We start from the raw sequence: 22,560 nt of genomic DNA, 5'->3' as shown, positions 1-22,560 counted from the left end.
GATACTCCAAAAACTTTTCATAACAAGTCTTTCTTAAATTTTTTTACCAGTTTCTGGTATTTTTAGTGCACAGACACCAGACTTTAAACTGTAAGCTTATAAAAAGACATGAGTGAGATTCTAATTGAATGTTAAAATCCTATTAGCCTTTTAAAGTGCTAATACCCAGCGACTTTTACGGCTAGGACTTCCATACTAGTTCAAAGCGTTAACAGTATTACTGGACTTTTATCATCCTCTTTTCCTTTGTAAAGAAAAAAAAAAAAAAAAAGGCATAAGCACAATCAACTTCCTAGTATTTCCAGCAAACTGCACTACCAAGCTTTAACCAGATCCAGTGAAATCTCATTTCTCCTAACAAATTTTTAATGAGTGCTCAAGAAAAACATAATCTAAGAATAACAGGAGACTACTGTTTTGCTTTTTAATACAAACTGAGAGAGCTCATTTTCCTTCCTGCTTATACCAGAGACAAATCCCCCCCAAACTTATCTGCAGCGACTGTAAAAACAGGATTTGAAGAGGCCACAGCTCTTTCCATTCCCCATTAGGAAGCTTAGGGCTTTAAGCATTTGCGACACTATGGAGACTAATCCTAAATGTAAACTAATCTAATGCATAACAGAACCGGCAGTTTAAAACACACAATGGAGAAGAAAAATCTGGAATTTAAAAAAGACTCACTGTTTAGATGAACATTTAGAAACAAGGAACTATCAATTTATTTATTTTTTCATCACCAACACTCAAGAGGCACACCAGAGGCACTGCAATCATACAGCTATGAAGGTCTAACAGCTGAGAACAAAACAGCTCCATTAGACCAAGCTTTTACAGTTAGCAACTTCTCAAATTTCTTTTTAAAAGAATTTTGATTTATTCTTCTCAGGTTTTATCACCCTTTCCAAGTAACATTAAACGACTTGAAGTGCAAAAGGTTTGCAAATGGAATGGAAATGGTCTTGCACTGATAAGAGATAAGAGCTGGTATGAGCTGGCAAGCAGTGCTTAGTTACACACATGCCTAGTTCACTGTGAACATATCAAAACTGGCTGCTTTTTAGAACAGTAAGACAGAATCTAGCCTTGTGGGCTAATTCAAGAGCGCCAAAGGCGCTTCAAAAAAATTAAATTACCAAGTATAGTTTATATAGGGTCAAGCTGAAGCAAAATAGCAGGGCTGTAGTAGAAAGCTGCTGTAGTTTGCACTCATACTTGATGTATGTGAAGTGCTCTGACATTTCAAGCACTAAGAGGAAGGCAATTCCCTTTGCATCCTCTTACCAAGGAAGCCAAAACTTGTTACCAGAGTGACCACTCTAAAGTACCTCTAGATTGGTATCTTGCCCCTGACCGCACCCAAAAGCGGTGCCCTTTATTAGGGTATTACAAATGCAGTGGAGTAGCGGACATATAGTAGTATCAGACATATGGAAGTATACAGGGGCACTGGGGTATGAGAGTATTGGAATACTAGAAGTGTGATAACATACATGATGCTTTCCTCTAATGCTCTCCCAGCCTCCAAGCACATTCAGCTCTGGAACTTCCTTAGCTAGTTTGATGGTTGGTTGGTTTTTTTCTGTGTGTTAGGGGTTTTTGTGGGGTTTTTTTGCACACCCATGTGGGGTTTTTTTTTTTAGTGTGCTTAACAACATACAGCCTTCTCATCCTGTTGCTCTTTGAATACATACAAACTTGTAGCATCTAGAAAATTTCTAGAGTTCCAGTGGTTCAATTATTCACTACGTTAAGAACCACCTTCCTTATTTTTATCCTTGCTGTTACTTGCTAATTTTGATGCCTTCCCTTGTTACTACATTGCAGAAAGTGAAAAACTGATTCCTATCTACCCTCTCCCTCTCCTTGCCCCTTGCCAAGTTACATGTCTCCATCATACATGCGTGCCCCCCCCCCCCCCCTTCCCCTTAAGAGAACCAGGATCATCTTCCTGGCTGAAGCATTGCTTTACTTGGTCCCCACACAGGCCATTTCAAAAATGCACACTGGGGCATCCAGGTGACCAGGAGTCTCATTATTTACTTGTAATCTATTGTTCCTTAAAGGATCTTCCCTGCTCCAATGGTATCCCTTACTGGCCATCTCAAACCCTGAAAACTTACTTGTCAGGACATACTGTCTTGTGAACGAAAAGGTTTTCCACATGATTCTTCTAGCACTTATTCACAGCGGTGTTTTATAGAAACTTCTCTGCGTCAGAACAAAGAGATGCAAGAAATAGTTCCCAGCTCCCCAAAATAGTTCCACTTCCTGAGCAGTCCCACGAATCTTTCTTTTAATAAATTCCCACAGCTGGGCCTGCAAAGCAGTTGTCAACTTTCAGGTGAGGAGATGCAGCCGTTTTCTGGGGTATTTTTTGGACATAGCCACAACTGCTTCCCTGGTCAGTGATAACCAACGCTTTCTAAGGAAGGTATCGAAAGGTATCCCTCACTTAAAAAAATACCCATTTTTCCTACAGAGAGAAACACAATCCAAAACACAGAAAGAAAATACCCAGTCAATGTATTTAGTAGCGTGGTATTTGTGGTTTGGACCTTTTTTCTTAGCCACTTTTCAACACTGCAGTGAAAGCACCTAAATGGAAAACGTTTTCCAACCTCTTAATGTTGAGGAGATTTTATCTTAGAAATGCAAGGAGGAGAAAACTTCCCTTCCTTGCACTAGTTTCGGAAACAAACACTCAAGGTGCCTGTGAAGCCTTACTTACTCAGTTTCGATTAAGCATGGGAATGTGCTAGAACCACTTTTTTCTGGCCTCAAGTGAAAGGGTAAGATACATTAAGTCTTTAAAAAGGAAACACTTCCCCATACAATTTTATTTTCCAGATACTGCATAAACAAGAACACATTTTAAAAACTGAGGTTTGAGTAAGCAGTTCTCATTCCTTAAAATTCCTACCACTCTTCTGTCAACAGCATTTCACTGATTTTCTAGTCATCTGAGAGCCCTTCTACTAAGATCATGGGAGTCACTTTTCAAGTTTTAAAAAGTTAAAAGATACCTGTATTTTCTTCTTCCTCTAGCAATCACATCTTTTCTAACCTTCCAGGCTGTCTTTTGTTATAAAAGATGTAGTACATTTTTATACCTTTTGTATCACTTTCAGGCTACCAACAATCAGGCATACTCTTTGTTGCTGTTTAGACATCGCTTCTAGGAACATAAACAGTTTGACTACAGTTTATACCAATTCTCCAGGTCAAAGGATCTATACTTGCAAAAGCTATCTTTTGGTTAAGTTTCATTTAAACTACAACTTTGCAAGCACAGGAACGTGATCACCAAAGTCCTAAATCTAAGTGGCATCCCCTGGCAGCCACAGGTCCTGTTATTGATGTGGCCATGCCTGGAGGGTACGAGAGGGGAGTTCAGAAGCAAAGAAAGATCGCACAAATTTTCACCATGCGTGCAGGTTACTTACTGCCAACGTGCTGTCTCCAACATTTGATGCAATGAGTCCCTCAATTGTGCCATATTCTGCATCTCTAGAATTGAGCCTCTCCATATGGTTCTTCTGTATTCTCCGGATGATCAGCACAGCTACTGCAGAAAAAACTACCAACACTATCACAGGGGCTAGTATAACAATGATTAGTGTTTCCATGCTGTAACCTGCAGCTTCTCCTTGAAAGGTTTGCCCTGAGAGAGGAGGGGGAAAGGGGAGGAAAAAAAAAAGAAAAAAATTTTTTTTTAATTCCCAGCAAAAGTCTTTAAAATGAGTAGCACTGACACAAACATTTAACTTGGCAGCCACCTAGTCTGAAAGAGGCTGTGAGACAGCCAGAGCTATGAGTGTGCGCTTACACAAAAGATGCTACAGGAACAACTCCCTGCAGAGCTATCAGAACAACCCACCCCTTCAGAACAGTGATTGAGCAATTCACTCACAGGCAGTAACTCAATCCCAACCCTGACTGCACACTGTAACCCCTATCATTCATCCAGCAATACAGATCATTCAACCTGTGGACATCAGATGTGTGCCAGCGGGCACCAGGGTGGGGAACAGAGCAGAGAGGGCCTCACTGCATTCATGAAACCCTTACTTTCGCTACCACTGAAGCCATCTCACTTCCATCACATCAGATGAAAGCCGAACCCTCTTCCCTTTCTCAACATGCACTACTTATTAATTAACCTCTCACCTTTAGAAGAAGGCAACTGTGCAGTAATATTCATGTTGCACAGGTATCCCTGGCAGCACTCAACAGCTTGGTCAGGAGACGGAGGTGTTTTGCATGTCATTTTCCCTTGTTCGTAGACTTGGAAACAGCCTTTCTGGTAAACCTTAGCACCATCGTTAATGCTCAGGGAAGCAAAACATTGCTGGCCTTGGCAACGATCTCCATTCCCACAGGACATGCCTTCACACACACATTCATAGTGGACCATATTTAGCTTCAGTTCATCATCTGTAAAAGGGGAAAGTTGAGGAAAAAAATACTCTCAATAGCTTCAGTTATATAGAGCTAATTAAATCATTAGACAATATGCCTTCTGTTTAAGGGAAGAAATAATACTTGCAGTTAGTGCTGAAGAACCACCAAGCAGGAGCTAACGATACTAATTTAGCTGTTTTAGCAAGACAAAGATATGAGCTTTCACTATCAAAGAAATACCAATCATATCTGCCCGCTCCAGGTACTCAAATTTCCAGAGTTCAGTGACATTTTACATCACCTCTTGCACATACACTACTGCAGGTAGACAACACAGGGGCGTCACCTCTACAGGGACACTCAGCAGGGAGGAAAAAAAACCTAACAAACAGTAAATTTAAACAGATCTGCTAAACCACATTATATTTCTATATGGAAATAGTTATTCTCAAGCATTCTGGCAATGACTAACTAAACTGCATTAGCACCATTTAAATTTGCAGTGGACACAGCTACACAGGATTTAGCGGGTCTAACTAGCTTGCTTGATAAGTACATCTGGACCTACTTGTCCCAGGAAGGCAAGCCTTTGAGAAGTACCTTGCAAGTCTGAGTAACCACTGGAGATAAAAGGTAAAGTGAGAAGCCACACACACTGTCAGCAGGTACACCCCCTACCTTCCAACTCCAGGTGCTTTCGCTAAGTAAAAGTAAGAATTTTAAGAGAATATATACAGTAGGAAACTAAACTAAGCATCCTCACGAAGTGTCCAGAGATTCCCTAGCTGGGAAAAACCCCACACTCTGCCCAGAACCGCACACACTGCCGCTTTCAGGAAGAGCACATGCCTTTAAACACACAGCACAGGGTCGCTCCGGTCTCCACAGGAGAGGACGCCACTTGACTAGCTAATGGAGGACACTGGAAGCTCTTCAGTTTCCTGGAAGACACAGGTGCCCATGGTAGTAAACAGCCATGTGCACTCACAGATGGCTGAGAAAAGAGACACAGCTGTGAAGGACAGAATAAGTCACCGGTCTCTGTTACATGCATCCTGTGCACACACATACACGTATTTATGCCAACTTAAATCATGCCTACATTCTCTTTTTCAGTTTTAACACAGGAGAAGTTTCCAGCCACAAATACAGTGGATGCTCCTACAACAGCAGCTGAACATACCATGTGTTGGCCTTTTTCAAGCCTATCATTAGAGTCTGCCCATTGGGAACGTAACTCTGTTTCCCCCTTTTGTTTTCCTCCCCTCCTCCTCCCACAGCGAACAAATTCACAAACACAATTTTCCATTTCTGAACTGCTTACAAAAACTAAATTAAGGAAAGAATCCTGAAACTGGACAGTGTCTGTCACAGTACTGGCACACACAATCCCAGCCATACACATACCAAGTAATAACTTTGCTAGTTTTGTGGAACTTTTTTTTTTTTTAAAAAAAAGTCATGCCAAACATTCCTATAATAAAAGTTGTGTTCCTTTTCTTCCTCCCACAACAGCAGCAGTAAAACACAACTGGTATTGTAACACACAAGCCCTTAATCTTGGTTCGTCTGGCTGGAACTGCCGAAGGCATTCAAAGCCAGAGACCATCAAGGGACTTAACTCCCAGACCATGGTCACGACCTGCCTGAAAGAGTACAAGCTCCATACCTTTGGTAAGGACAGCCTTCCCCACACAGCCCTCAGGCAGCAAGGATTTCAGTACCTCCCAGTGAGCAAGATGTTTCTGCTGTCAGACAAACACTTGTCTGCGAGGACAGAGCTGAGGTTTGCAGGCTGCAGGGACTGCCATTGCAGCTATTAAGTAACAGCAGAAACAGCTGCTGTACAGAGTAGGACAGCCAACCCACCATCTGACAGCGGTACTAAGTCCACGAGGAAAATTCATCTGGCATGCAGCCTGACCCAGCCTAACGCTCCCCCCTCTTCTCTTGACTCATGGACCCTTCAAGACTGAGCAAACCTCACACAAGCCAGAGGAGCAGTTCTGGCAGAAAACCACCTCCGCTCACATGCCACCTCTTTGGGGAGCTCTGCAATCCCCCCCAAAAAGGCCAGGAAGCGACTGCACAGCCACAGGGCAGTTCATCAGCCCATGCAGAGCAAACTTGACATCCCTTACAAGCAATGAACTAGGACACTACAACTCCAAACATGCTACCTGTCTTCTGAAAAGACTGCTGTAGTCTGAACGCAGGGTGAGCGATCTGACATGACACATAGGCTGTGGATTCCTTTAATAGAGCATGAAGACAGAGTAACCCTGACTGCATACATGTAAACTGCTGCAGATCCTGATGTATCCATGGACCAATACAGATTGATTATCTGCTGTACAAAATGAAACATCTCTGGTGAGGAACTCCCTGGCTGGAAACGGAGATACCCTCCTTCATGACTGTTACTATCCCTTACGCCCCAGCTGCTCCATTCTTAGTTGTTTTTCCAGCTCCTTGGTACACACAAGGCTTATTCAGGCTGCAGAACCAGCCAAAGCACCAGCCGTGTCCTCCATTCCCACCTCTGCAGGCCACCAGCTATAACAGAGCTGCAGGTCTGAAGCCTGAGAGCAGACAGACGGGGCGATGCTTCAGTGAACGCGCACAAGCCAAGCACTGCACTGTACCCATGAAGGCCACAAACGAGCCAGCCGGGGAGGGCCGGGTACTCCATAGCCGTATTTCCCCCAAAAGCACAGTTTGCCAGCCTACAGCGAAGCCACAGCAGAGGCAGAGCTGGACTGGGTGATACGCCTCCACAGCGCTCCTGAGCATGGCTGTGCAAGCTAGTCTGTGGGACAGACGTGAGCAGCAAACGCCACAGGCCAGCTGTGATCAAGAGGTTATGGCTGAAGCAGATCAAGTCCCCCAAACCCACACTCAGAGGTAAGTACCTACTTGACAACAGCTCCGGGCATGGAACGCCGTCAGGCCAACTATGCATGTAGCAGTCTGGCAACACACGCAGGCATGGAGCCAAGTTTAAAAATACTTCCATTACCTAAACACGTTCATGGCATATATTTTTGTTTCGTAATACTGAGACTCATTGCTGCGTTTCTGGCCTATATATATTGTGCATACATACACACACAAAAAAAATATGACTTACCACACAGATACAGAGATTTGCATTAAGTTCTCATTAACTAGTTTATTAGCCCATTATTATGAAAGCATCAAAATTGAAGCTCCTTTATTTTGTTTGCTTATTCACTTTGTGAAAGCCAACAATTAAGAGCGCCTACTCTAATTATTGAGGTATTTCAACAGAACGAGAAGCAAGACACTCTACGTTTCAGTGAGGAATGGGAAGGCGCAGCATCTAACCCTCTTGGTGGCTGCAGAGGGCATGTGGTGCTGCATGCGGTGCCCAGGCACACAGCCCTGGCCATCCCCACCTCAATCCCCAGGACACCAGCCTGCAAAGGTCAATGATGGAAAGGTACAGATGCAAACAAAGACAAATTATTTACTTCTATGTGAAGTTTGTTTCACACAACCAATCTAGGCAGTTTTATTTTGTATCTTATACCCAATTCCTGGACTGTAAACATTGTTATACTGTTTGGGAAAATACAAAACTTCTTCTCTCCAAGGTGAAATACACTACATGTATTTTTGGTAACACATCTTAACTTTGAAGTGATCCTTTCATGTTTACAAGAAACATCAAAGTTTTCCATCAAAACACCTAGTATAATAGGCACTTGGCCAACTTTTCCTATTGACACTGCAGCAACACAGGGCCTTCAGTGAACTTTGACTTGAAAAAAATGCCTATGTAAACTATGTAATGTGGTCAGCAAATATTTAAATAATTTTTAAAAGCATAAAAAGAGTAAAAACATGTACTACCAAGAGTCTCAGTTTTCTTTCTAAAGACACGGTATCTAATTATATTACATGTACCTTTTAAAGAACGGCTTTAACAGCAACAAATCATTTCCTTCCAGCAATGCCCCACCACTGCATACTCTTCCTTTCAGAATTTCACAGAATATCTCAGGTTGGAAGGGACCCATAAGGATCATAGATTCCAACACCCTGCTCCTCACAGGACTAAATTTCACCTTGCAGGTAAAGACTAGTACATCTTACTACACAGATTTAATACGTATTTAGCTCGTGCACGCGAGCAAGTGTTCAGAGGAATAACCTACCACGAGACCTCTTATCTTAGTATGCAGCTGGAAAAAAAGCCAGGTGACCAAGGATAGACAGAGGTAAACAAGCCTTAAACAAACTAGTCCTTCACCCACCAAGACATGATTTTATCATGGCATAAGTTCAAGTGGAACTACTCCATCTACTTGATTCGTCTTTATCAAAGAGTGAGGCAAAGCAAACAGGAGTGACACCTTCAGTCCCAAAATGAGCAGGTAGAGGGTATCTGCCGGGATCTCTCCTCCAGCCCAGCCCACAGCTGTGCAGCAGGAAGGTGCCGTGCCTCCATGGTCACATACTGAACATGCACAGACACTGCAGTCATCGGCTAACCTCAGGCACGCGCAGCCGATCCCTGCCGTCAGAGCCACTGGGATCCGGCTTCCCAACCCGAGGCCGCTCGGAGCTGTGCCACGGTTGTTATCCCCTGTAGAGGCTTGTGGCTAGGCTTTGAGTGCGACCACCTGCTGAGCGGGATCACTCCTTCAAATGGAAAACCTTGAAATCAAACCAGAAAGGTTACCATTCACAGGCAAAGCTTTCTTCAGAAAACTGCTGAAATCTCTAGTAGGATGAAAGGGACTTCATGCTCAAAGGCCGAAATAAATAAAAGCAGCAATATTCTTTTTGCTTTTAAATGACTAGGACTGGGGGAAGAGGTGGGGTCTGCTAGGGCTTCATATCATAATGAACTAAAGATGAAGGAAAGCACAATTGAAAAAGTTAAAATCTCTTTAGACAGCGCTTTTTTGGTAGTTAGTTTCCCTTTATGATTCTTAGCCACTTCAGGGAAACAGAAGTACACTTGCAGAGATGACTGCTCCATTCAGGTTTATTTTTTCTTTCTCAATGCATTCAGTAACAAGAACCACATAACAGCCATAATAATAATCACAGAATCATTTAAGTTGGAAAAGACCCTCAACATCATTGCATCCAACCACAAACCTAACACTGCCAAGCCCACGACAAAACCACGTCCCCAAGTGCCACATCTACACATCTTTTAAATACCTCCAGGGATGGTGATTCAACCACATCCCTGGGCAGTCTGTAATAATTTTATATAGGATTTATCAATTTAACAAAAGCCTTTGAATTTTCCAGCACTAAGAAACTACTGTTTAGCCTTATTATTGTTCTCCGTATTACAGAAAAACCCTAAACCAGAAAAATCACAAGTGCTATGGGCGCTGATGGCCAGTTAGAAAGCCCTAAGGCCAGGCAGAGGAGCCCAGCTCTGCAGAAGGGCAGCCTGCCCCAGCCCAGCTGCTGGAGAGCAGGTTAGGCTGTCCCCAGAGCCAGCTTCCCACAGGCAGACAGTAGTTTCTGGAGTTTCAGTAGCTCCCAAACTCTTCCTGGTCGTGGTGCAACACAGGACCCTTTCCAGCCTGACAATTCCTGCAAAAGGAATGAGGCTGCCTTTGGCAGGGAAGCCGCGGCAGCACGCTGCCTGGGCACCTTCCCCCATCACCAGAGAGGGCAGAAGCATCAGCAGCATTTCATGCTCCTAACACAGCCACAGGTATCAGGAAACTGCATTTTGCACAGCTATTAGCAAGTGAAAAAACTCACAGTCCTAAGCATAGGCATTACATTATTTAGGAAACACTCTGCCTTCATCAGGGTTTAGCTTCTTGGGAAATGACAAAAAGCCTCTTTCCTCACTTTACAGGGCTAATAAAGAAGTAAAACAAGTAGTAAAGCACTGCAATAAACCTTTAGAATAAAAGGATTTTCAGGACACTCAAATAGGGAAGAGACATGTTTCTGCACTTAAAATTCTACACAGTGTTTGGTTTTTTGGGTTGCGTTGTGGTGGGTTTTTTTTCTTTTTTAAAAAAAATCATGTTTAATCTCATCTTTTGAAGCCTAGTGGCAATGCAGAAATAGTCAGTCTGCCCCTGAACACTACCCAAAGATAGGTCCAGGCATTTTTTTCACTCATCAAAAATGCAAACACATCCCCCCCCCCAAAAAAAAAAAACCACCCTAAAACACAAAAACCAAATCTGGTCCAAATCCCAGTGAAAGGAAATGGACTGATCTGTGATAAAATACATGGAAGGCAGGGGGGGAAAGTCTTAAAGCTTTGCACTTTTTTTGTTGTTACTTTGTGCCAAGGGAAGACAAAATACCTGTTCTCCCCCAAAACATCAACTTTCTAAAAAATCAGAAAAAGCACATGGAAAAGCATGCTGCTCAGGGTGCAACAGACCCACCTCCATGGCCTAGTGGCAGGTGGCAGAGGATTAACTTCCAATCCCTCACAGGATCTCCCTTGAAAATGTCTCCAGAGGTCTGCACTTCTGGGCTCACCACCTCAGCCCTAGTGCAGGCTGCTGGCTCGTGAGCACCAAGCACTCAGGCACGGAAGGAACAAAGCAGCGAGCTCTCCCACTGCTACTACGGACCTGATTGGCGAGGAAGCCAAAAACTAGATGAAGAGACATAAATGAAAATTTGCCGATAGGTCCACTAGGTATTTCTGCCTCCCCAGACACTCCTCTACAACCAGCTCAGAAGTAGGAAACTATTTCCAAAGGAAACTGAACAGCACTACTGCTAGCAAACATGAAAAGGGAGAAGAGCAGTATTGTTTGTGTGCATTAGACAAGTAATTGCTCACAGAAAAAGAAAACTCATCATAGGAAGTATGAGGGGAAAAGGGAAGTAATAAAGCAAGAAAAGCAAAGCAAGATTGGCATGCCTCTTCTACAAAGTCTTTCACAGGAGCTCTATCACCATGGGAGAGAAATGCAGGCCCAAACACAGAGTTCTTTAAAAATTAGTACTGGACAAGCTCTCCCTGGGCAGGGCAGCTCCACAGTGTGAACAGGAAAACATTCTTTGGGGATGTCCAGTTGCCACAGGTGGACAGATAGCAAGGGCACAACATCTGCACATCTCCCTCCCTGCACAGCTCACACACTCCCACCCACACACAAACCCTGTCCAAAGCCCCTTCCAGCAGCACACCTGGTCCAGCTCTGCCTTCGCTCCCAGATGAGGAACCATCCTGCACCTCCAATCTTAGCATCCCAGATGGCCAGGAAAAGAAAGAAAACATCCTGGCATGGATTTGGCAACTCTTCTCTTTCTGATCATTTATTGGCATCTTTTTAACAAAGAGATAATCCTTAAGCCCTAGAACCTACTGTCTTTTTTTTTTACCCGGAGTCAGGTCAAATAGGTAAGATCTGAACCCCTGCAGGGTACTTTGGAAGGGCAGGGTGGGTTGATGCTGCTGCTCTATAGGTTGCGCTACACCAGCAGTGAAAGTGTCTGATTCCGCATATTGAATGAGATAAACGAGCCAGAGCTTCAGACTTCAACATGCACCTTTCCCAGGTGTTCCTCTTCTCCATCTACTGCTCTTTGCGTTAAGGATGTGAAAGGCAGGTGGTTTAAGATTTTTAAAACAAGCAGCTCAAAGCTGAAAGAACATTTCTGAGAAGCAGTCAGCTGCACTTGAAGAGCGATAATAAGGTACAGGGTGATTACTACTACCAAACCTTATTTCAAGATAATATTGTATCAGTAACACTAGTAGTTTAATGTATTTCCACATTCATCCAACCTTCCTCCCTTTTAAAATTTTGTCTCAATTTTCTGTTCATAGACATAAAGTCAACCACTAGACTTCAGTGCATTTTTAATCGTTACCTTCCACCACCCATTCTAAGTCCATTTAATATACTCTGCCTTTTATCATCTGCATCAACATTTAAAAATGAATGCATTTCAGCAGATTAGTTCAGAAAGGTTTCACAAGGTAAATACAAGAGAGCATAGATATGCCATGACAAACACTAGATACACCTCCCGAGTCACTTAAAACTGAGAAAACCAAGTTACTCACAGAAAACCTTTATTCAACATTTTTAAAAGGCTGTTTGTGAAGTAGCAAGTAGGCATCTTTCAGAAGGTCATCTACCAAAACATCTGGGAGACCTTCAAATGAACCATTCCTGCCTCTCCATGGCAGGAATACCATGGAGAGGGAATGCCCAAGGGAATACCCTTCTCCCATTTTTGCTGAGGCAAATCTTAAACGGACTACATGTCATAAAACCTTTATGTGCACACAACAGTGTAAATTACTTACAAAAAAGTCATTTTCCATATCCAAAGATTTTACTGGTGTAATCATGGAAAAGTTATCAAACACCATAGTAAATACTCCTAAGAGCCTTCCCAGAGGAAAAAACCCAAACAAACGACTTTCTTTTCAAGAATGCAAGCAACACAACTGCAGCTCAGCCCATGGGCTAGAAAGATTTCCTCATTATATAGCTCAAAATTTTGCCATTGAAATGAGGTTCCCCATTTCCCTCCCCAGGCCCTGGGAAGACCTATGCCAATCGCACACCCTATAAATTTTCTACAGAAATGGGCAACGAATATCCTTTGAAGCAACTTGAAATGGAAAAGCAGCATCTCATTCCTGAGAGGAACCTGCCCATGCTGTCAGCTTGTGAAGCGTGCAGGGTGCTGTGGCACAGTGCCAGGCGGCACCACCGGCTGAGCGCCATGCCAGCCCAGCTCCTCCAGCAGCCAACAGCTACCGCATCCCCATGCACGTCACTCACCTTGCCAACTCGAGGAGGGAAAGGCCATCACAATCAGCACAGGAAGAATCATAACTCCATCTACCATTGCAGAGCTGCAGAAAGAGAAGAGACAGGAGAACTGAATACGCTTTTACTAATGTCTTAAAGCGTAACCATCCCAAAATCAGTGTTTAGCAATGGTTTTCATCAATTCCTTATATGAAACGCAGGACAACCAAGGTTGATAGGGCTCCTTTTTAATGTGTCTTGTTTCCCCAAGTCATCGCCTCCATTTATAAAATTCATAGTTTACTACAATTTCTTAAATGACTTCTTTTTTTTTTTAAGAGTCATAGAAACATCACTTGCAACTACAGTGCATGTATAGAAGTAGTATATGCTAGTAGGAAAACACGAACCCCTTCAGTACCAAGCAGGCATGTAAAATAGAAGATACATTCTTCCAACCAGGTATTAAAAAGTTAAATTATTGTGAACTGAAAATGTCTGTAAACCTGTGTGTTATTTGGGCTTTGTGGGGAAACAGAAAAGATCTCAGCCAGAAAACCGTGAATAACTTTCTTTAACCAGCAGAAACCATTGCTAGATGGCAAGAACAAGATGTATTTAAGGGAGACACCAGTCTCAGAAGAGTAATTTCCCAGTTTAAGCTGCTTTTCCAAGGGTTTTCCTTTCACTGGCCCAGCTTCCTTTCCCTGCTGTTGAAGACAGGCAACAACATCTTGTGTGAAAACTCAGGCTCACAGCAGAGGCACATGCTCCCTCTAAAAGAGTAAATAGAGGAGTGAATTCTCTTGTGTACCTTTTCCAGGGTACTTGGTCTTTACAAGAAAATAAGAGCTCCACTCTTTACTGTGAAATAATTCTTGTTTAACATGCTTCTGAAAAGAAACTTTTCTGCTGTTTCTTAAACTCTGCATTTAAGTGATTAATATGACCAAGGAATAGATTAACTACAATCAATCTTCATTGGGATTTAACCCAACAAGTAGGGCTGGATGACTCTGAAGGGCTCGTCTGTCCTGTGCTACTTGGTTCCTACAGAGACTCTCTGGCCTAATCACAAGCCATAAAATTTCAGTCAAAAGCAGCAGCAAGTAGTATGTTCAAAACAACATTACTCTCCTTGACTAAAGTACTGAGTCATTACCATTCTTCTCACATGTAAGCATTTGTCTTCGTTTTTCAGATTTAATTTTAGTGAAGCAGATGAAACTTGAAAATAAAATTTATATTGCCATTTTTCTTTCACGTATTTTCTGTTGCTGCCTCTTCAAATCATTAGCAGGCTGCTTAAGTGCTTGGTGACGAAAGCCAAGCCATTTACTTCTGTATTTCCTGACACGGATTTGTTTTGCAGAACATGAGAAACATTTCAGTAATTCTTCATCATCAGTTAAAATGATGAAAAGATTCTGAACCCAACTATTCAGAGCTGTCATCCTTACAGAAAGGATCAGGCAGCGCCCACCACTTAGTCTCCAGGAATGAAACTCTTACTTTCAAACATCCACTCACCAAGTAGCTTTGCCTTCCTCATTCTTAATACACATCAATCCACTCTTAACGCATGCCAATATTTAACTTTCAACAATTATACTGGAAACATGATGAAATGAAGTTATACATAGCACGATCATTGAGCAATCCGATACAGGAAGTTCAAAGCAGAAGCAAGCTATCCCAGGGAATGATTAGTTGCCTAATGCTCCGGATCAGCTCAAATGGATCTGTTGCTCCAAAGGGGGGTGCGTGCAGGGCATGAGAGCGGTACCATCCTCCTCCTCAGCCACTCAGCCACCACACGCACTTTCTTTGGCTGAACAGCTTACACCAGCATTTTCCTCGGTATTACACCCGGATAACTCTCTGCAAGTCTAGACAAAGGTGGCTCATGAGACATGCCCTCTTTCTTTCAACACATCAATGGTTCAAAGAGCAGAGGCAGAAAACTTTGATTTTAATGATGCCGGCCTGCAGCCGCGGAGGAGCTGGGCCAGCAGCCGCCCTGGAGGCAGCTGGGCAGGGGGGAGCAGGGGGAGCGCTTGGGGTGAGCCTGGCAGGGACCGGCCGGTCCACCCAGGGAGCCCTTCAGACAGCGGGGACATCGAGCGCAAGGGACAAGGGCCTTACAAGAGAGAAAAAATTAATTTAACAAGACAGAGTGGGTTAAGGCATTAAACAGCAGCATGCTGCTGACATGCCGAGCAGTCGCCTGTTTTTCTACAGATCTGTAATTCGTGGCTGTGTCCTCCACGCACAATTAAAAAGCAACAGGATTCTTTTCTGCTGGTGGGGAACCATCACACCGCTGGTCAGCTGGGAGACCACCCCTCACTGGGGCTCCCTCCCTCCTCCCAGCCATCCACCACCTGCAAGTCCCCGCACCCTCGGCCATTTCAGCCCTTCCTCCTGTTAAGCGTGGCTGAAGGAGGGAGAGCAGGAGGAACCTGCAAGGAGGTCAGTCCTGCCAGGAAAGGCAGCCGCACACAAGACATGCGAGCTAGCTAGAGCAGAGGAATTGAAGATGCAGAGCCTTCCTGGTTTCTGTACTGTTGTCTTGCTTCCTGTAAGCTGCATGTACCTATTTGTTTTCTCCTAAACCTACTTCAATTCACACACAAAAAAATTTAAATAAATATATTTAGACACACACATCTGCCCTGTATTTCTCAGTGGGAGGAAGAGGACAGTAATCCAAACTGCAGCCCCCTGAGAGGCAAACAACCTCCCATGGGAGCTGGCCCACAGTGCCTACTTACCACCTCAAGAAGGGGAACTGTAACACACTTGGGGTACTAAAATCGGGTCCCCATCCTCTAATTCTACATGCTTTCACATCTCCAGCCCACATCTGCATGTCAGGTCAAAGCCAGCATGAGCTGAGACAGACAGCAGTTCACCAGGTACGAGGATTTTTACCAGTCCTCACCAAAGGGATCAAGTAAGGAAAAAAGCCACAAAACCACCGTAACAGTCATTCCTGATCCTTCTTCCAAAACGCTGTTCAGAGCTCCTCTTCAACAAAACCCAAGGATGACTTCATTGAGTAAAGCACCTGAAATTACACCAATTTTTTTGTTAAATGCATTTAAGTGCCTAACACAAAAAAAGGCTGGCATCCTTCCCCTGCTTCACAGCTGCCAGGGAGATGTGCACACCAAAGCGAAGGCACCTGCGGTGACGCAGCCCGCAAGCGCCGGCGGGAGCTGGGTCAGAGGCTGCTCCGGCCTGGATCCTGGTCCCACGGGCCAGAAACGGCTTGCCCAGTGCCTACAGAAAGGCCTGCTGCATGACCTGTATTCAGTCCCACGTTAGCAAGCAAGTATTTGTGCAAGCTTCTGTGGTAGGGTAACATTTATGAATAGACTGTTGCTATTATAAATGCAAACAACCAAACCAGACTATTAACAGACTTCATGCGTTTCACTGCATGCATGGTCCTCTCCGACAAAAAGGCGGCAAATGCTATGAATTTAAATCCTGCTTCTATGAAACTTTGTTCCTGTAGACATTCATTTTCCCAAAAGCCTCAAAGAATATTTTGTCTGCTTTTGCCGAGTAGGGATGTGAATATTTACAACAGCCTATAAAAAACCCCACCCTGCACCTACTTATCACCAATTAAAATCCTGTGCTGTGTATGTGCAGATGCGATACAGCTCTCGGGCTTTTGGCAAGCCGCCCACACAGCCCTCAGCATGGCACAGCCCAGTTACACCACCTCAACTGGGTTTGCTGGGGTTGAGAGACCGGAGGAGGCGAGGAGCTGGGAAGGAGCCTCTGGTATTTGCAAAATATTTGTTTTCCTTCAAAAATTATTTGAGAGCAAGTGCATCCACTCTAAAAATTAGAGATGACAAAATATAACTCTTCACTATACTAAAACCATGTCAAGTCCTTAATCCCTGCTCTCAGACAAGAGAAGAGAACATTTCAGGTGGGATCAGGCAAAGTCTGCTCTCTGCCCTTGCTGTTACCCAGCGCTGGCTGAACACTGTTTAGACAGCTGAACTCCTGCCAGAGCCTTGGAAGAAGTGTCACAATCCCTTGCTGGTTGCCATTTTGCTCAGGGTATGCTGTATCTGCTGCGCGCCTGTTAAATCAGCAGTTAAAAGTAAGCCTGGAGAGCATGCTGCTCACAAGGCGGCTGCGGGACGTGGGGCTGGGAAGCCCCTCTCCAGGGTCCCGCCAGGCACCAGCCCCGCTCAGGGCTGCCGCAGGTGCCGGGATGCCACAGCTCCAAAATGGTGCTCTGGTTTTAACAGTCATCTGCATTCCCACCGTACCCTTAAGTGAAGACACGAAAGCCACATGCAATGCTGCGGCCAGGCTTTTGCTCTATTTCACTTTCAGGTTATCCCAGTAGCAAACTGCAGACACTGCAGAGGATAAGTTTAAAAGTCCTGTCTGCATTGCTTAAAAAAAAATGACTTTTTTTAAAAAAAACAATTAATAATACACATACATAAGAACCAAAAACTGGCTCTAGCAACACCAGCAAGCACGTCTCTTCCACTCACTATTTGTTTAGAAAGAAAATATACATTTTAATGTAAAGAACAAAGCACTCTTTAATATAACTCCCTAGCAAGTTGCTATGGGTCTAAAGATCCATAAGATACCCAGTTAGCATCTGGTGTTTGAATTCACAAACATTTTCCAAAGGGGAGGACTGGGATTTATTCCAGATAAAAAAAAAAAAAAGGGAAATTAGAAAGTAGCCAACAAAAAAAAGCATAAAATTTATTCTCCTTTCTAGACATGTATATCTTTACTACTATTTGGCTGCAGCTCTTCAAGGTGCCCTGTAGCAGTGCTACGACCACTGCGGTAGCTACTGGAGGGCAATCAGAACACAGGCACCCAGGATACGAGCGCTCCATCCCACCCTCCCTACGGAGGAAGGGTGCAGACCTGGATTCTGCAGAGCTGGAAGCAGGATACAGCCTCTGTGAATTTCATTCATGTACACTGAAAAGAAGATCACTGGGTTTTAGCTTTTTCCTACAAAAGCATATAACTAGAAAACCTGAAACTTGCCATAGTCACAATGCAAAAGTCTCCTCTAAAGCGGCAGCTAACAAATTTCAAACAGATCTGCTGTGAAGTGCAGAAAACAAAGTGAACCTAGCTTCAGAGCTGGCTAGTATATGCTGAAGACAGCTCTGGATTCCAAAGAAGGAATCAAACTGTTTTCAGAAGCCTAAATGAACAATAATAAGCATATCATATGGCAGATATAATACTTGATCAGGATACCAAACTTAACATACAGATGCACAACAAATTGTTTTAGATAAAAAAACTGATAGAATTCTTACAGTTTGTGTTCATAAAGTCCCAACACTTTAAAGGATTTATCCTGAAAACCCCAATACCTTTTCCACTTTTACAGAATGTATAAGTTGCTTTCTCTTTTCTTCCTAAGAAAACCATCTGTCTCCTGCCAAATCATTCCTTTATGGCCTGACAGCAACACGGGGGCAAGGGAAATCTGGGATCCATACCCAGGCCTGTCAAGATCACTGCTGCAGCAAGCCGCAGGGGAGAGAAGAACCAGGAGTTAAGAAGACATGAAACACCACACCACACCAGTATAGGCTGTTGGGAAATTGCATTTAGTCTCTTGCCACCACCCTGATACAGAGCAAAGACTGCGCCAGACAAAAGAGCACGCCCAATTAGTGAAGAAATTTAAGATTACATTTCATCTCAATATGACACAGACATGGGAACACGAACCATTAGAGGAGTTCAGACTTTTTTGATGAGATCAGAAGCACCCACACTATCACTGACAGTCATGGTGGCAACCCGCCAAAAGCCCAAGGGCTGTACATATTTTGCATGTACCTCACCAGATTTGTATCAAAAGAAAACATCCATAATACTGGATTGTAATTCTGCCATCCACAATAGCCACACACAAACTAAATTCATCAACAGCTGTGTCTTTACTTGTAAAGTTGTGCATTTAAAAGCAATAATTCACAGCTCTCTTTTTTAATTGAAACTCACACAAACTAACAATCTTAGAACAGCACACACAAAGGCATTCCTAACGTCAGAGGATGGCAGCCTTGGGTATTCTTTTCTTAAAGGCTAGAATTTGTTGCCAGAATTCAGCAAGATGGAAGCCAGCCACAAACTCCATTTGGCATCCACCTGCAAGCACACAAGGCACACATCAATACACTTTAGCTCAAGAAAATTTGCAAAAGATTGCCACCTTGAAAGGCTGAATGTCTCAGATTCAAATGACCACAAAAGCAGAGAGAGTGAAGTGTGCAAGATAATGGTTCTCCTCTAGTCCTCATATACAAAGCAAAATCACAATACTGCTGAACACCAGGAGGAAAACAACCTATACAATGTAAAATATTATGAAAGTTACTCCTTATGAAGTTAATAACTCTGAATACACTCATGAAGAGCCACTCCCTAGGTTCTTAGGAGAAAAAAAATAACCCAAAGAAAAAAAAAAAAGAAAAAGTAACAATGCACAGCGTTACTTGTAGAAATAAAATCCTGTTTGGTCTCCATCCTGGCATATGCAAGTAACAATCCATTTATTGCCTATGGTGTCACCCAAAGGCTCCAGCTGATACACCAAGTGCAGAAAAGGCATAGCATGGGGCAACAAATAAGGAACAGTCACAGTGTCAGGGTGGGACGACAGACACACAATGGCACAGAGGTGTTACTTGAAAAGCGGAACCATGGCGCAGTATGCAGTAAGTCAGTTTTCACACACTTACACAGTAAGACATTATTTATTTCAGGTTTGCACAAAGCTTGAGCCTAGGTGATATTCCCCAAAGCAAGCCCACCAGATGGGACTTCCCACAATAAATTTATACACAAAAACTGCAGAGTTAGTATCCATCCTCTTTACAATGAGCGGTTAGTAATTTACATATTATTATAATATGGTTACACAACTATTTTTACTATTACGCATGCTCAGGGAGGGGTCTTCACCTGGGCAAGGGTCTTTTTGACCTAGGAGTGTGATTTTTAGTATTATAATGAGAGTAGTTCAGTTAAGGATACATGGATCTTCAGCCTTCTTGCCAAGCTGGCAATGCATATGAAACATCCTCAAAGTATCCTTATTAACTGTTTCTTCAAAGCGTAACTGTGCCAGACTGCCCTTGCTCAAAGAATGGCTGTGTACTTCTCTGATTACAGCCTAAACTTGTCAGCTTAACATATACAAAGTATACCTTGCACAAAATAACCAGACCGTTCTAAACTTTCTGAGTTAACCTTAAGCAGCGGGACAACACAGCCACTTCTCCAGGAGAGAAAAAAAAAATATCTTACCTATGCAAAGAAGTGATCCAGAAGCAGCACCAACTCCTTCCCAAGTGGGATGGGGAAGGCATGAGTCACACATAGAGCCCCTCCTGTAATGGAAGGGTAGGCAGGCTCTCCTGTGCCCACAACAGGGGCAATCCCCGGAGAACAAGCAGACCAGCTGAAGGCCCAGGATGCACGAGGCACAGAAGAGACCAAAAATAACACCAGCTTCCCCATGCAGGTCAGCTGGTGAGCAGGTAGACTCAACCTTGTATGCGGGCCAAGGCCAGTTGTGTGAGGTTCAACGAGGCTCAGTGCTGGGTCCTGCCCTTGGGTCACAGCAGCCCCCTGCAGCGCTGCAGGCTGGGGGAGAGCGGCTGGAAAGCTGCCTGGGGAGAAGGGGCCTGGGGGTCTTGGTCGACAGCCAGCTGAATGTGAGCTGGCAGCGTGCCCGGGTGGCCAAGAAGGCCAACGGCATCCTGGCCTGTGTCAGAAACATCGTGGCCAGCAGGACCAGGGCAGTGATCATCTCCCTGTGAGGCTGCACCTTGAACCCTGGGTCCAGTTTTGGGCCCCTCACTATGAGAAGGACATTGAGGTGCTGGAGCGTGGCCGGACCCGGGCAGGGGCACGAGCCTGATGGGGGGCGGCTGGGGGAGCTGGGGGGTTCAGCCTGGAGAGGAGGGGGCTCAGGGGGGCCCTGATCGCTCCCTACAGCTCCCTGGAAGGGGGCTGCAGCCAGGGGGGTCGGGCTCTGCTCCCAGGTAACAAGCGACAGGACCAGAGGGAACGGCCTCAAGTGCACCAGGGCAGGGTCAGACTGGGCACGAGGAAACGGGCAGCTATCAAGGATTAGCACATGGAACAGTTTTCCTCTGCAGAGCCTGCCCACAGCAACATCCCTTAAAAATGCTCATTCACCAAGTTACTACATATGGTTCACTGATCGTGTCATCACTGTGAGCATCTTGAAAGTTAAGTATTCAATTCCACATGTGCAAAAAATCAGCTACACATGGTTTTGTTTATATGGGCAAATTAACAGAATTTGTAAGCAGTTTCATGAGACAGTCAAGTGAACAGTCAAGCACACAGTAGCTTCAGCCTACAATGTATGTGCCTGAGGCATCGAGTAGGTATCAGCTCGAGACACTGTCAGATATACATGAATTACTGTGTGGCTTCTCACAACTTTCACATAAAACCAAAGATGTTATTTTATTATACTACATACATTTTATTGCTACACAGGTATTATTACATGCCGTACAGACAGTTGTTACCAGAGAGGAGCACTGCATTCTGTAATTGCCATGGAAAAGGCTCCACTGCACAGCTGCAACATTAAGTTTCTTAGACATTTTGCCTATAAGAAACAATTCAAAGTTGTAGACAATCTTCATACCACTCACTCTGCTAAGGCCATTCCAAATGCCCACACAAGGTGGAGACAATTTGCATTAACATCTGGAGACTTAACTTGTGCTGGGGCCTTGGGTGTAAGAGACAAGGAAAATACCCCTATCAAATCCTGCTGCAGGACACAGTACTTTTCCCCCTGGAATTGTTCTCTCTCAGAAGCCAGCATCTGCTGTCAGATCTCAGTGCAGAACTTCCAATCAAGATATAAACTCCCTCTAATCTAAACAGAAAACCTGGATTTATCCACCAACTGTGAATAAGACCCAAACACAAGTATTTTCAACCGACAAATTATCAGAAATGGCCTGTAAAAGCTGTTTCTGCATTCTTTAGGAAAAAGAAAATAACCACACAACCCCAAAATGCACACAACAACAGCTACTTTTAACCTACTCAAATTCTGCCTCTTTGAGACTTGGCCTGCTTTCATCCAGCTAGCAATGTAAATTATTAAAGATTTTATCTGTGCAGTATGTGATGAAGAAATTTGGGGAGGAATACACTTTCAGAGCTTGCATGCGTTTCAAAACTGCCTATCAAACACCGCTTGTATCACATCCCCAGTGCGTCCATCTTGACAGGTGAGGAAAACAAGAAGTATGGGCAGAAACACAGCTTAAATCACATCTGCACAGAAAGGGCATGTAGTCTGACACAGAACGAGAGTCAC

General features: G+C 43.9%; 1 protein-coding gene across 2 annotated transcripts in view; it reads right to left on the bottom strand.

Moving 5' to 3' along the window:
• Positions 1 to 22,560, bottom strand: part of ACVR1 (activin A receptor type 1) — a 68,001-nt gene that overhangs the window by 20,391 nt on the left and 25,050 nt on the right. For both annotated transcript variants that reach the window (XM_037397518.1, XM_037397517.1), the window contains exons 2-4: positions 13,182 to 13,255; positions 4,171 to 4,437; positions 3,447 to 3,664 (exon numbers count right to left, since the gene is read on the bottom strand). In XM_037397518.1, coding sequence (XP_037253415.1) covers positions 3,447 to 3,664; positions 4,171 to 4,437; positions 13,182 to 13,255 — 559 coding nt within the window. The remainder of the gene's footprint in view (positions 1 to 3,446; positions 3,665 to 4,170; positions 4,438 to 13,181; positions 13,256 to 22,560) is intronic.

This window comes from Falco rusticolus, chromosome 8 (assembly GCF_015220075.1).
Source record: "Falco rusticolus isolate bFalRus1 chromosome 8, bFalRus1.pri, whole genome shotgun sequence".
NCBI classification, from domain to species: domain Eukaryota; kingdom Metazoa; phylum Chordata; class Aves; order Falconiformes; family Falconidae; genus Falco; species Falco rusticolus.
Note: the sequence above shows the minus strand (reverse complement) of the source record. Positions and strands in the feature narration are given on the sequence as shown.